The sequence below is a fragment of the Salvelinus namaycush genome, chromosome 40, assembly GCF_016432855.1.
Source record: "Salvelinus namaycush isolate Seneca chromosome 40, SaNama_1.0, whole genome shotgun sequence".
In the NCBI taxonomy this organism is placed as follows: Eukaryota; Metazoa; Chordata; class Actinopteri; order Salmoniformes; family Salmonidae; genus Salvelinus; species Salvelinus namaycush.
Genome location: NC_052346.1, coordinates 1,576,341 through 1,590,705, shown reverse-complemented (window position 1 = coordinate 1,590,705; position 14,365 = coordinate 1,576,341). Strand labels below are relative to the sequence as shown.

Genomic DNA, 14,365 nt, shown 5'->3' with positions numbered 1-14,365 from the left:
CAATTTGTTTAATCTAGCTTTCAAATAGGCACATTCTTCTCTTCTCCTTTCCCCTGTAATTCTTCCCCGGGTCCTTACTGTACAAGAGATGTGTTTTCTGTCAATATACCTGGTCAAATAAGGGTGAATAATAACTCCGAAGACTGGAAAAAGCGAGAATAAAAAATAAATACAAATATTTCAAGTGCACACCTAGCGAGAGAGGGATGTGTTTGACTAGCAATGTTTCTGTGCTGCTACTGCAACTGCACATGTGACGGCAACAAATTGATACAAATAATAATTATATAATTCTGTCAGGTAGGCCTACTTTGAAGTAAACATTTATTTGAGAAGGTTTTGAGGAAAACCTTTCCGTCTACCCACAAGACAGACGTGCGCATCACGCAGGCAGGGGCAATACTGCTGGAAATGAATTGGTAGATATTATCCTCTTATGGCTGCAACTGGCAGCACTGAGTAACCTGGAAAGAGGTGGCCATTTCAAACGGCCTCCTACTCAAATCTTGCTTATACAATATGAATATTATTATTCTTTTTGGATAGAAAACACTTTCTAGTTTCTAAAAGAGTTGGAATTATTTCTCTGAGTGAAACAGAAGACCTTCTGCAGCACTTTTCCTGACCAGGAAGTGAAATGTCAGAAATCTTTGCTCTTTTCAATCGGATGCCTATAAATGGTCGTATCATCTAGGAGTCTGCTGACAGTCTAAACGCCTTCCTATTGGTGTAAAGAGGATGTCAGAGAAGAATTTTTTTTGCTCATCTTGGTCTATGGTGGAAAAAAACCTATTTCTTTGATCTGAGAACCGACTTCCGGTATTCTGGAGGAAGTCGGATGGACTTTTGTTTCGCGTTCCTAACGAACGGCTAACAGCTGCGGCTCGATTTTTTTTGGATATATGTGAACATATCATCGTAATGTATGTTTTTTCAATATAGTTTAATCAGATTATTGTAACTTTATTCGGGAGTTTTGCCGTGTTCCGTCGTATGACTGTGTTTACGTTGGGCCACGGCTACTGGAAACGCTAAATGAACAGGGATATTTCTCATTCTGAATCCAAACAACGACTCATCAGGACAGAGGAAGCCTGTTTCAACATTCTGATGAAAGATCAGCCAAAGTAAGAGTCATTTTATGATGTTATTTCATATATCTGTCGTGCATGTGAACGGGTCGTGGGCGCCCAAATGTGTCTCTCTATTGTGGCTACGCTAATATAGCGATACATTTTGTTTTCGCTGTAAAACATTTCATAAATCGGAAATATTGTTTGGAATCACAAGTTGCCTATCTTTCAATTGCTGCAAACTATATATTTTTCGGAAATGTTTTATAATGAGTAATTAGCTATTTGACGTTGGTGTCTGTTGGTGTCTGTAAATATTATGGCTGCTTTCGGTGCACTTTCTGATTTGTAGCTGAAATGTAAAATATGATTTATACCTGAAATATGCAAATTTTTCGAAAAAAAATATGCTGTACAATAAATATGTTATCAGACTGTCATCTGACGAATTAGTTTCTTGGTTAGTGGCTATTTATAGCTTTATTTGGTCGAATTTGTGATAGCACCTGATGGAGTAAGAAACTGATGGAGTAAGAAACTGATGGAGTTAGAAAAGTGGTGTCATTTGCTAACGTGGTTAGCTAATAGATTTACATATTTTGTCTTCCCTGTAAAACATTTTAAAAATCGGACATGTTGGTTTGATTCACAAGAAGTTTATCTTTCATCTGGTGTCTTGGACTTGTTAATGTGTGAAAGTTAAATATTTTTAAAATCTAGCTTTTGAATTTCGCGCCCTGCACTTGAGCTGGATGTTGTCATATTGTGGGCGGTGTCGGGCTTGCAGCCCAAACAGGTTTAAGTTGCGTTTGGCTTTTTAAGCCAAATGTGGCTAACCGTCGGTAGTAGTGTCACCGTGGCTTTGATTGGATAGTAACCAGGATTTTGCCGTGTCTGATTTTTCGTGAGATTTGTTTATGACAGTTTGCGGTGGAGCATGTGAAAATGGTATGTACTTTCAGATGATAATGAATTGTTTGGCAGCCCACTCATACCTGATACAATAATGATATGTCAACATCAGTGGCCTCTACAATGATAATACATCATTTGGGCTAGGGCAACTGTCTCAGTGCCAATGAGGAAATAAGAGTGTTCTCCTTTCTTCGCTATGCCCGCCCTTAAAAAGAGCAGTTATCAGTTTCTTCCCTTTACATTTTCACATTTTGCACATTTAGCAGGCACTCTTATCCAGTGTGACTTACAGCTGTTGTTACAATTGGAACACACCACAGAACATTGTGATGGCATTTTATCTTCTTATCACTCTGGGATTTCGATTCATTTCAGGTTTGTGTTTTCAGGCCTTAACTTACTGTAGCCTAGATAAAGTAACATCATTGTGGCAGTGTCACTGTTTAACTTTTGATTCCTTTGTACCGGGCAAGCTAAATCAATCAGAAAACGTATTTGACAGTATTTGACCCAGGTCTGACTCTAGTATTTCAGTGTTATTTCGTCTCACTGATTCTAGTATTTGAGTGTTATTTCGTCTCACTCGACTCTTGTATCTGAAGAGCGTCTTTCTGTCTCAGTCTAATTCTGGTAATCAACTGAGTGTTTGTTTCTTTCATTCTATAGCGGAGTCACTTCTGCCTCCACCACAAAACGTTGAGGTGGTCTCTTACAACATGGATGCCATAGTTAAGTGGGACGCTCCCCTTACTTCACTGAAAAACCTTACCTACACAGCTGAATACATGTGAGACGCACGTGCACAAGCACACGCACATGCACACACACACACACACAGACAGACAGAGGATAAAAATACAGATGAAGAGGGTGTTGCTCATTCTGGATGCAGTTTTCCTCCCGCAGTGTCTCAGAGGCATTTAGACTGGTACGTCCATTCCTGGACTACACTGGACGGGAGACTGACTTTTTACCAGAGCAAACAGAAAAACAAAAACACACATATACAGATGTAGGATCTTAATTTGATTTTCCCTGACAAAAAAAATGATCAACTGCTCAAAAATTCCATTAATTTTAATGGACATAATAATTCACGTTTTATTTTGCTGCAGGATTATTTTCCTGCTGTAGGAGACTGGCTCCAATTAAGATCATACATTTTTATGACAAACAAATACACACGAATACTTCTGGTGTAAGTGTTTTGTCTTTGACATTATACTTAGAGGTTGTTCACACTTACTAGCATTTTAGCAAAAGTATCCTCAGCTACACATACTGTGAGAGCAAAATTGCAAGGTTATGTTATACTACTGTCATTGCATCAAATGGTTGTTTTATGCAACAGAATAGGGCAGGGGTTCTTAAACTTGTTCAGCCTGGGACCCCAATTAGAAATGTTGTGTTTTCCTGGGACAAGCTTAGGAAAATATGCAACTATATGTAAATATCGGTACATTAAATTGCCCTTATGCCGAAAACAAATGCAATATAGACAAAAACAAATAACAATTAAATTACATTTTCACGTAAATTTATATTCATGTTTATTTTCCACCATTAAAAACTCTACATATCTGTCTTGGTTGGAACTGTTGCTGATAAAATACAATAAATAATTTTCATTCTGAACTGGAACAAATTGATTGATCACATCACACAGATGCATAACAGAAAGCACACACAGGCTTTTTGATAGGGCAACCCTAAGAAACAGTACAGATGAAAAATGATCAAGCCTACTGTACATCTTACTGTAGAAATTATTGTTGAAAGAAAATCAAGGTTGGAACTGTTGCTGTTTAAAATACAGTACATCATTTTATTCTGAACTAGAAGAAACTGATTGATCACATCACACAGATGTAGATCCGAAAACTCATACACACACAGTCCTAATGAGAGGTGCGTGGCTGGTTGACGTTTTCAAAAAGCATGACTATTCTGGGCTCAGTTTTTCACTGTGCAACACTGAGGTCATACTCAGCAATGAGACCGTTTCTGTATCTGTTTTTGAATTAAGTATGTCAGAGTTGAGAACCCTGACTCACATAGGTATGTGGAGCCAAACTGGATCAGAACTTCTACTGCTTTCTCAGTCAGGCAGGAGGCCGCTTCCTGCTGTAGATGAGCAACCCAGAACTGTGTGAATGTTTGCCTCAAAAAGCATCTTGCTTCGATCAGTTTATTCCAGTTCAGAATACGAATTATTACTTGTATTTTAACAGCAACAGTTCCAACCTAGACTCGTTTTCAACAATCATTTCTACAGTAAGATGTACAGTAGGCCTGATCATTTTTCATCTTCATCTGTACTGTTACTAAGGGTTGCAACATCAGTAACTAGATAGCTTGCTTTCCTTTGGCTAATGTTAGCTATTAGTTGTGTAACTTACAAGGCCACGGGATTGTTTGAAAGAGAAACTCACATCTACTACTATGAGAGTTAGTACTCCGTTATTTCTACTTATCATTGCCTGTTATAAAATTACAACAATGCCTTGCTAGCTGACTTACTTTTCCACTGTCAAAGCACTGCTTCCTGAAGCATGATGCCCTGTTCTGAATGAACTCCCTGGGTTTATCATCATGCTGTATGTTTGGTCAGGACGTGTAATTTTATTAATTTGTTTGTTTTGAGAGACTCAATACTAACATTAAGCACATCCCCGCACAAAACACATTGTGGGCGCTCCTCGTTATTTCTCAAAGTTTGTATGAAAGAGAGAAACTCATCCCTGTATTTGTATTTCAAGACAATTGAGCTCAGCCAGAACTTGTAGCTAGCATGAGTCCATTTGGTGAAAGCGGTGAGTGATGGCGAGTGGGAATGACAAGTCAGTGGCTGACAGGGCATCATCTGCTGCTGAACGACAGCGCTGCATCGTGTGTCAGGGAGTGATGTTCAAGAAAAATGCAGAAAAAAGATCCGGTGAAACGCAAACGAAATGCACAGATGCACGTTGCCTAATCAATTCCAGTAATTAATTAAATAAGTATACATTTACTTTGAAATAGTTATACATTTACTCTGACACATTGCGACCCACCATTAACAGGTCCGCGACCCACTTTGGCTAGCGACCCATACTTTAAGAAAGGCTGGAATAGGGGGTTCTTAGAACACTCTCAACGGTGTGTGTTCTACTGAGAAGGGACCTCTGGGGGCTTAATGCTGACAGAAGATTTACGATGCCTTGCGTGATAAACCTAACAAGACCGCATTCCATAGCATGAGTTGGTGTTTCTGTACTTAGGTACCAGGGTGGAGATGGCTCCAGTATGGATAATTGTGAGAGGAATTTTATGGCCAAACAGTTCTATTTTTGTTTTATCTGACCAGAGGACATTTCTCCAAAAAGTACGATCTTTGTCCCCATGTGCAGTTGCAAACCGTAGTCTGGCTTTTTTTTTTTATGCCTGTTTTGAAGCAGTGGCTTCTTCCTTGCTGAGCGTCCTTTCAGGTTATGTCGATAACGGACTGTTTTACTGTGGATATAGATACTTTTGTACCTGTTTCCTCCAGCATCTTCACAAGGCCCTTTGCTGTTGTTCTGGCATTGATTTGCACTTTTTGCACAAAATTACGTTCATCTCTAGGAGACAGAACCCGTCTCCTTCCTGAGCGGTATGACGGCTGCGTGGTCCCATGGTGTTTATACTTGCGTACTATTGTTTGTACAGATGAACGTGGTACCTTCAGCCATTTTGAAATTGCTCCCAAGGATGAACCAGACTTGTGGAGGTCTATAATTTTTTTCTGATGTCTTGGCTGATTTCTTTTGATTTCCCCATGATGTCAAGCAAAGAGGCACTGAGTTTGAAGGTAGTCCTTGAAATACATCCACAGGTACACCTCCAATTGACTCAAATTATGTCAATTAGCCTATCAGAAGCTTCTAGCCATGACATCATTTTCTGAAACGTTCCAAGCTGTTTAAAGGCACAGACAACTTAGTGTATGTAAACTTCTGAACCACTGGAATTGTGATACGATGAATGATAAGTGAAATAATCTGTCTGTAAACAATTGTTGGAAAAATAACTTGTCATGCACAAAGTAGATATCCTATCCGACTTGACAACACAATAGTTTGTTAACAGGAAATTTGTGGAGTGGTTGAAAAACGAGTTTTAATGACTCCAACCTAAATGTATGTAAACTTTTGAATTCAACTGTGTGAATAAAAGGTATAATACTTTGCTGTACATTTATATTAATATGTTTATTAACAATACGTTAATGTTACTTGATCATGAATCATGTTGTTATTTAGCAGAAGTAAGCTGCTAACTTTCATTGTCTGCACATGCTTGTGGATTGTTGCAATTTTTAAGAGTGTAATATGGCTTGGTTGCATTCCTCAATATTGTTAAATAGTTTGTGCTCACTGGCTAGTGGCTACTGTGATATGTATCTTCAATTTGAGCTGTGGACCAAGAATCGATAAGTAGAAATCTCTTTCGCCATCTCTATCGTACAGGGAATAGGGTCATGCACTTCAGTGACATGTTGACATTTTGCCATAGTGTGAGTGTATCAGTACCATTATGTCTGTGGTTATACAGATGTAGGATCTTAATTTGATCACTCTTTTGTGCCTGAGAATTTTCTCAGTGTAGTCAAGGTTTAAAATGTCAGACTTGATTTGCCCTAACGAAAAATGTGTCAACCCCTACAAGAAAATAATAATTATACATCCACTTAATAACTAAAATGTCCTGTTGCTGCAGGATTATTTTCCTGCTTTAGCAAACTGGCTCAAATTAAGATCCTAATTCTGCATGAGGAACTTCACTGAGAGGGGAAGTTGTGAACAATGATAGGGCATTGATATGACCAAACATACCGTATAGGAACTAAAAAAGTCCCACCTTTTCTGGAAGAGAACAAGACGCACACACTTGCAAAAAAACAAAACGAAACCTGTTTGATTTTTATAAAACAGGTAGTAACATAACACTAAGAGAAATTAAGAGAATTAAAGTTTTTTCCTGTCTAATGAATAAATTGCATCAGAGCTATTGAGTTTGTAGCTACATTATTTGACATTCATTAATAAGTGTTATGTTATTTTGGAATACCTTGCCAAATCAGCTGTGTGTTTTCTCCTCTCTACTTAATAGTAAGCAACATAAAGGCACTGTTATTACACATCGATGCCACAAAAAATGCAATTAAAATGTTAACCTCTTTTTATTGTCTGATACTCAGAAGGCCTTCAACTGCCTTCTTCCACACCGTATGTAAAGCCACCAAAGAGCAGAGGTGTGACTTCGGCGAACTTCCCAGTTGCCATGGAAATTATCAATTCAGAGTGAGGATGGAGTTAGAGGGAAATACCTCCAGTTGGGCGGAAACCCCAAACTTCTCTCTTAAGAAAGGAAGTGAGTACCAATATGCACTTCGGTGATATTGTTCATTGTAGCTCTCTCATTCTTGACATCCTATCTTTGACTTCCTGTATTGTGTCTCCTCAGCCGTAATTGGTCCTCCAAACGTAACCTTGGTCACCAAGGGAGGAGCTTTTGGAGCTGTGGAGGTGAACATTCAGAATCCGGTGCTAAAGATCTCATCGCTGAAAGAAGCCTACAGCAAAGTGGAATACAATATCAGATACTGGAAGAAGAGTGACAAGAAGGATGTAAGAGAAACATATGATAGTCAAACACACACACACACACACACACACACACACACACACACACACACACACACACACACACACACACACACACACATACTGTGTACATTGAGTGTACAAAAAATTAGGAACACCTTCCTACTATCGCACTCCCTTTTGCCCTCAGAACAGCCTGCATTCGTTGGGACATGGACTCTACAAGGTGTCGAAAGTGTTCCACAGGGATGCTGGCCCATGTTGACTCCAATGCTTCCCACAGTTGTGTCGGGTTGGTTGGATGTCCTTTGGGCGGTGGAACATTCTTGATACACACAGGAAACTGCTGAGCATGAAAAACCCAGCAGCGTTGCAGTTCTTGACACTCAAACCGGTGTGCCCGGCACCTAGTACCATACCCCGTTTAACGGCACTTAAATCTGATGTCTTGCACATAACGCACACATTTACACAGTCCATGTCTTAATTGTCTCAAGGTTTAAAAATACCTCTTCACCTCTGCACCTACAGTGCATTTGGAAAGTATTCAGACACCTTGACTTTTTCCACATTTTGTTACGTTACAGACTTATTCTAAAATGGATTAATAGTTTATAGTCAATCTACACACACTACCCCATAATGACAAAGCAAAAACAGGTTTTTAGGAATGAAAAATGCAAATATCACATTTACATAAGTATTTTGACCCTTTTCTCAGTACTTTGTTGAAGCACCTTTGGCAGAAATTACTGCCTCGAGTCTTCTTGGGTATGACGCTACAAGCTTGGCACACTTGTATTTTGGGAGTTTCTCCCATTCTTCTCTGCAGATCCACTCAAGCCCTGTCAGGTTGGATGGGGAGCGTCGCCGCGCAGCTATTTTCAAGTTTCTCCAGAGATGTTCGATCGGGTTCAAGTCCAGGCTCTGGCTGGGCCCCTCAAAGACATTCAGAGACTTGTCCCAAAGCCCCTCCTGTGTTGTTTTGGCTGTGTGCTTAGTGTCATTGTCCTGTTGGAAGGTGAACCTTTGCCTCAGTCCGAGTTCCAAGTAGCTCTGGAGCAAGTTTTCATCAAGGATCTCTCTGTACTAAGCTTCATTCATCTTTCCCTCGATCCTGACTAGTCTCCCAGTCCCTGCCACTGAAAACATCCCCAAAGCATGATGCTGCCACCACGCTTCACTGTAGGGATGGTGCCAGGTTTCTTCCAGATTTGGCGTTCAGGCCAAAGAGTTTAATCTTGGTTTCACCAGACCAGAGAATCTTGTTTCTCATGGTCTGAGAGTCCATAAGGTGTCTTTTGGCAAACTCCAAGTGGGACTTCATGTGCCTTTTACTGAGGAGTGGCTACATTCTGGTCACTCTACCATAAAGACCTGTTTGGTGGAGTGCTGAAAAAGATGGTTGTCCTTCTGGAAGGTTCTCCCATCTCCACAGAGGAACTCTGGAGTTTTGTCAGAGTGACAATCAGGTTATTGGCCACCTCCCAGACAAAGGCCCTTCTCCCCCAATTGCTCATTTTGGCAGGGTGGCCAGCTCTAGAAAGAGTCTTGGTGATTCCAAACTTCTTCCATATAAGAATGATGGAGGCCACTATGTTCTTCGGGACCTTCAATGCTGCAGAAATGTTTTGGTAATGTTCCCCAGATCTTTGCCTTGACACAATCCTGTCTCGGAGCTCTACAGACAGGTCCTTCAACCTCATGGCTTGCTTTTTGCTCTGACATGCACTGTCAACAGTGGGACCTTATATAGACAGGTGTGTGCCTTTCCAAATCAGGTCCAATCATCTGAACTTACCACAGGTAGACTCCAATCAATTTGAAGAAACATCTGAAGGATGATCAATGGAAACAAGATGCACCTGAGCTCAATTTCGAGTCTCATAGCAAAGGGTCTGAATACTTAAGTAAATAAGTTATTTCTGTTAAAAAAAAATATACATTTGCAAACATTTCTAAACGTGTTTTTGCTTTGTCATTATGGGGTATTGTGTAGATTGATGAGGATGTACAGTTGAAGTCGGAAGTTTACATACACTTAGGTTGGTGTCATTAAAACTCGTTTTTCAACCACTACAAAAATCTCTTGTTAACAAACTATAGTTTTGGCAAGTCGGTTAGGACATCTACTTTGTGCATGACACAAGTCATTTTTCCAACAATTGTTTACAGACAGAATATTTTACTTATAATTGTCAGGGATTGTGTGCGGAGAATATTCGGAGTCAAGCGCAGGACACAGGTGTTGAGCGAAACCACAGTGTTTTACTCAAAAATAAGGCAAAATTCCACAAATGGAAATAATCAAATACATACACGTATAAACCACAACCACTAACGCACAAACAATCACGGACAAAACAGAAATGAAAGCCAGAGGATTAAATAGGGAACATGATGGGGGGAATTGAAACCAGGTGTGTATAATACAGACAAAACAAAACGAAACTGAAAAATGGATCGATGGTGACTAGAAAGCCGGTGACGTCGACCGCCGAACACCACCCGAACAAGGAGAAGGGCCGACTTCGGCGGAAGTCGTGACAATAATTCACTGAATCACAATTCCAGTGGGTCAGAAGTTTACATACACTAAGTTGACTATGCCTTTAAACAGCTTGGAAAATTCACGAAAAGCTCTGTCAGGAGGAATGGGCCAAAATTCACCTAATTTATTGTGGGAAGCTTGTGGAAGGCTACCCCAAACGTTTGAGCCAAGTTAAACAATTTAAAGGCAATGCTACCAAATACTAATTGAGTGTATGTAAACCTCTGACCCACTCTGAATGTGATGAAAGAAAAAATGGCTGAAATAAATCATTCTCTCTACTATTATTCTGACATTTCACATTCTTAAAATAAAGTGGTGATCCTAACTGACCTAAGACAGGGGATTTTTACTTGGATTAAATGTCAGGAATTGTGAAAAACTGAGTTTAAATGTAGTTGGCTAAGGTGTATGTAAACTTCCGACTTCAACTGTGTGTTTTATTTAATACATTTTAGAATAAGGCTGTAACATAACAAAAGTTAGAAAAAGTGGTCTGAATACTTTCCAAATTCAATGTATGCAATCCATGCCTCAATTGTCTCAAGGCTTACAAATCCTTCTTTAAAATCCTCCCCTTCATCTACACTGATTGAAATGGGATAATAGCCTTCATCTAAATTCAACTTGTCAGTCTATGTCATGGAAACAGCAGGTGTTCCTAATGTTTATACAGTGAGTGTATATACACACACACAGACATACTCCCACTATTTCTCACCCACCCACCACCCCTCTCTCACTCACTCACTAACTCAACTCAACTCACTCACTCCATGTGTTATCACAGGTGTCTGAGAGAGAGATGGTGACTGAGCAACGTGTTAAACTGAAGCCACTGGAGCCCAACACTAGATACTGCGTTCAGGTCCAGGTGTACATACCGATGCCGCACAACAATACGGGGCAGTACAGCAAGGCCGCGTGTGTGATGAGCACCTCAAACAACACAACCACAGGTGAGCTCTCCACCTTCTCCCTCACACACCCTTCCCCCCTTTCTTCCACTTTTTTCCCATCCTTCATAATTTGATGATACCAAATAGTATGTGTTCATTGTTGCAAATGGAACGGAAACTGCCTCAAGAAAACAGACATTTCCATAATCTGTGCCATCAGTTCAGTTTCTGAGGGTCGTTCTAACTGGTGTCCACCTGTGTCTGTGCTTTAGATGGGGAGCGAAGGTTGTCTGAGGGCCTGGTGGTCAGTTTGGTGACAGTAGCTGTGGCTTTTCCACTACTACTCCTAGTCCCCTGGATCATCTACAAAGGGAAAAGGTTTCTCCATCCCAAGGTTAAGCTGCCTGAGCATTTGAAACAGGTACAGTGTGTGTGTGTGTGCGCACGTGTGTGTGCACATGCGTGCGTGTATGCATGGGTGCATGTGTGCAGCCCTGCGTACTTGGTGCACATATGTGTGAGTCTGTGTTCAATTAATTAATTAATCAATCCATCTATTCATCCATCCATTCATTGGATGGTTCATTGACTGACAGTTCTTCTCCCCCACAGCACCTGATTGATTCTCATCAATACCCTTACCTGGCCTCGCAGATCACCTCTCCTCTACAAGAGAAGTATGATCAGATCAGCGCTCTGTGTGAGGAAAATCCATACAATGTGTTGACTGACATACCAGAGGACAACCTTTACCATGTGGATAGTGGGGTCTCTGTGGAGATGCCTGAATACTACAATGCTGTTGATAAAAATGCCAATTTTGACATGCCCTACAAGAATATCTGACAATGGTATCAAGACATGAGCTAATGTAATCATTCTGTATATGGGCATATGGAATCTGAGGATAACAGGTAGTCATGATGGATTGTAAGCCATTAACGTGTTCATTAGGGGCTGAGGCCCTTCAGCATAAATATTTTAACTTTTCAGTGTTTTTCCTCTTCAATTTTCGTGCTTACAAAACCGTATTGAACTTTTTTTACATACTGTGTATATACTGTATATACACGGTACCAGTCAAAAGTTTGGACACCTACTCATTCAAGGTTTTTCTTTATTTTTACTATTTTCTACAATTTAAAATAAAAGTGAAGATGTTTTTAAGGTGTTATTTCATAGTGTTAATGTCTTCAATTTTATTCTATATATAAACACACACTACCATTCAAAAGATTATAAATAATGATTTTTATTTGAAAAAATAATTGTGACCTTCAAACTTTGCTTTCGTCAAAGAATCCTCCATTTGCAGAAATTACAGCCTTGCAGACCTTTGGCATTCTAGTTGTCAATATGTTGAGGTAATCTGAAGAGATTTCCCCCCATGCTCCTGAAGCTCCTCCCACAAATTGGATTGGCTTGATGGGCACTTATGTACCATACGGTCAAGCTGCTCCCACAACAGCTCAATAGGGTTGAGATCCAGTGACTGTGCTGGCCACTCCATTATAGACAGAATACCAGCCGACTGCTTCTTCCGTAGTTTGAAGTTTTGCATTGGATCATTGTCCTGTTGTAGGAGGAAATTGTCTCCAATAAAGCATCCTCCATGATGTATGGCATGGCCTTGCAAAATGTAGTCATAGCCTTCTTTCTTCAAAATACCTTTCACCTTTTACAAATGTCCCACTTCTCCACCACCAAAGCACCCCCAGACCATCACATTGCCTCCACCATACTTGGCAGATGGCGTCAAGCACTCCTCCAGCATTTTTTCTGCGTCTCACGAATGTTCTTCTTTGTGATCCGAAAACCTCAAACTTAGATTTGTCTGTCCATAACACATTTTTCCTATCTTCCTCTGTCCAGTGTCTATGTTCTTTTGCCCATCTTAATCTTTTATTTTTTTTGGCCAGTCTGAGATATGGCTTTTCTTTGCAACTCTGCCTAGAAGGCCAGCATCCTGGAGTCGCCTCTTCACTGTTGATGTTGAGACTGGTGTTTTGCGGGTACTATTTAATGAAGCTGCCAGTTGAGGACTTGTGAGGTGTCTGTTTTCAAACTCAACACTCTAATGTACTTGTCCTCTTGCTCAGTTGTGCACCGGTGCATTCCACTCCTCTTTCTATTCTGGTTAGAGCCAGTTTGCCATGTTCTGTGAAGGGAGTAGTACACAGCGTTGTATGAGATCTTCAGTTTCTTGGCAATTTCTCGCATAGAATAGCCTTCATTTCTCAGAACAAGAATAGACATGAGTTTCAGAAGAAAGTTCTTTGTTTCTGGCCACTTTGAGTCTGTAATCGAACCCACAAATGCTGATGCTCCAGATACTCAACTAGTCTAAAGAAGGCCAGTTTTTTTAGCTTCTTTAATCAGCACAATAGTTTTCAGCTGTGCTAACATTATGGCAAAAGGGTTTTCTAATGATCAATTAGCCTTTTAAAATTATAAACTTGGATTAGCTAACACAACGTGCTATTGGAACACAGGAGTGATGGTAGCTGATAAAGGGCCTTTGTACGCCTATGTAGATATTCCATTATAAATCATCCATTTCCAGATACAATAGTCATTAATTTAGATGATTCATAATAAAGGAGTCATGAGTTGTGTAAATGTGTTTGTTTTTAATGTTCACTTCCCCCTTTTGGACCAAATTCACTGCATTATTCTTGCTCTGGTAGTGCATCTGTCTGCTTCAACTTACTATGAAGATCCTCCACTCAGAGGAGGAAGGGGAAGACCATCCTACTCAAAGAATAATGAAACATTAAAAAATGTATCCTTGTTAGATAAAACTATACTAAACATATTCATGTCACCAAATACCTGAATAAAACCCACTGTTTTGCGTTGAAGGTCTAACAGTAGTATCAACAACATACTTTAGGATAGCACCATAGTGTAGCCGGAGGACAGCTATTTTCCGTCCTCCTCTGGCTACATTGACTTCAGTACAAAACCTAGGAGGCTTGTATGCCTCACCCACATCCATAGACTTACATGGTAATTATGACCACTTCCGGAGGACGTCCTCCAACAAATCAAAGCTTTTGCAATAGGAACTGACATGTTGTTCATCAAATCATAGATTTAAGATCAAAAAACTAACCTAGTGTGGTGTACTGGGGTAGTGCCGCAGAGCATTATTGGAGTTCTATGTGGTGTGAAGCTTGGTGAGTTGGTGACATATTGATTGAAAGCGAAAGAGTGATAGTTGAGCATTTTTAGGATATTATTAAATTCAAATTAGTTTCTTCAAACTACAGGAGATGGAGGAGAAAGATTATATATTGTCAT

General features: G+C 40.0%; 1 protein-coding gene across 1 annotated transcript; it reads left to right on the top strand.

Moving 5' to 3' along the window:
* The first annotated feature begins 1,083 nt into the window (after nt 1-1,083).
* LOC120033672 (interleukin-10 receptor subunit beta-like) lies at nt 1,084-12,095 on the top strand. The gene is made up of 6 exons (XM_038980101.1): nt 1,084-1,127; nt 7,207-7,379; nt 7,473-7,636; nt 10,954-11,122; nt 11,335-11,483; nt 11,675-12,095. Exons 1-6 carry the CDS (start codon nt 1,111-1,113, stop codon nt 11,906-11,908), a joined length of 906 nt encoding a protein of 301 aa, XP_038836029.1. The 5' UTR covers nt 1,084-1,110; the 3' UTR covers nt 11,909-12,095.
* The last annotated feature ends 2,270 nt before the right edge of the window (nt 12,096-14,365 follow it).

Coding starts and splice junctions, on each gene's coding strand:
- LOC120033672 (XM_038980101.1), top strand. Junction 7,380..7,472: donor CTTCTCTCTTAAGAAAGGAA/GTGAGTACCAAT, acceptor GTGTCTCCTCAG/CCGTAATTGGTCCTCCAAAC. Junction 11,123..11,334: donor CTCAAACAACACAACCACAG/GTGAGCTCTCCA, acceptor TCTGTGCTTTAG/ATGGGGAGCGAAGGTTGTCT.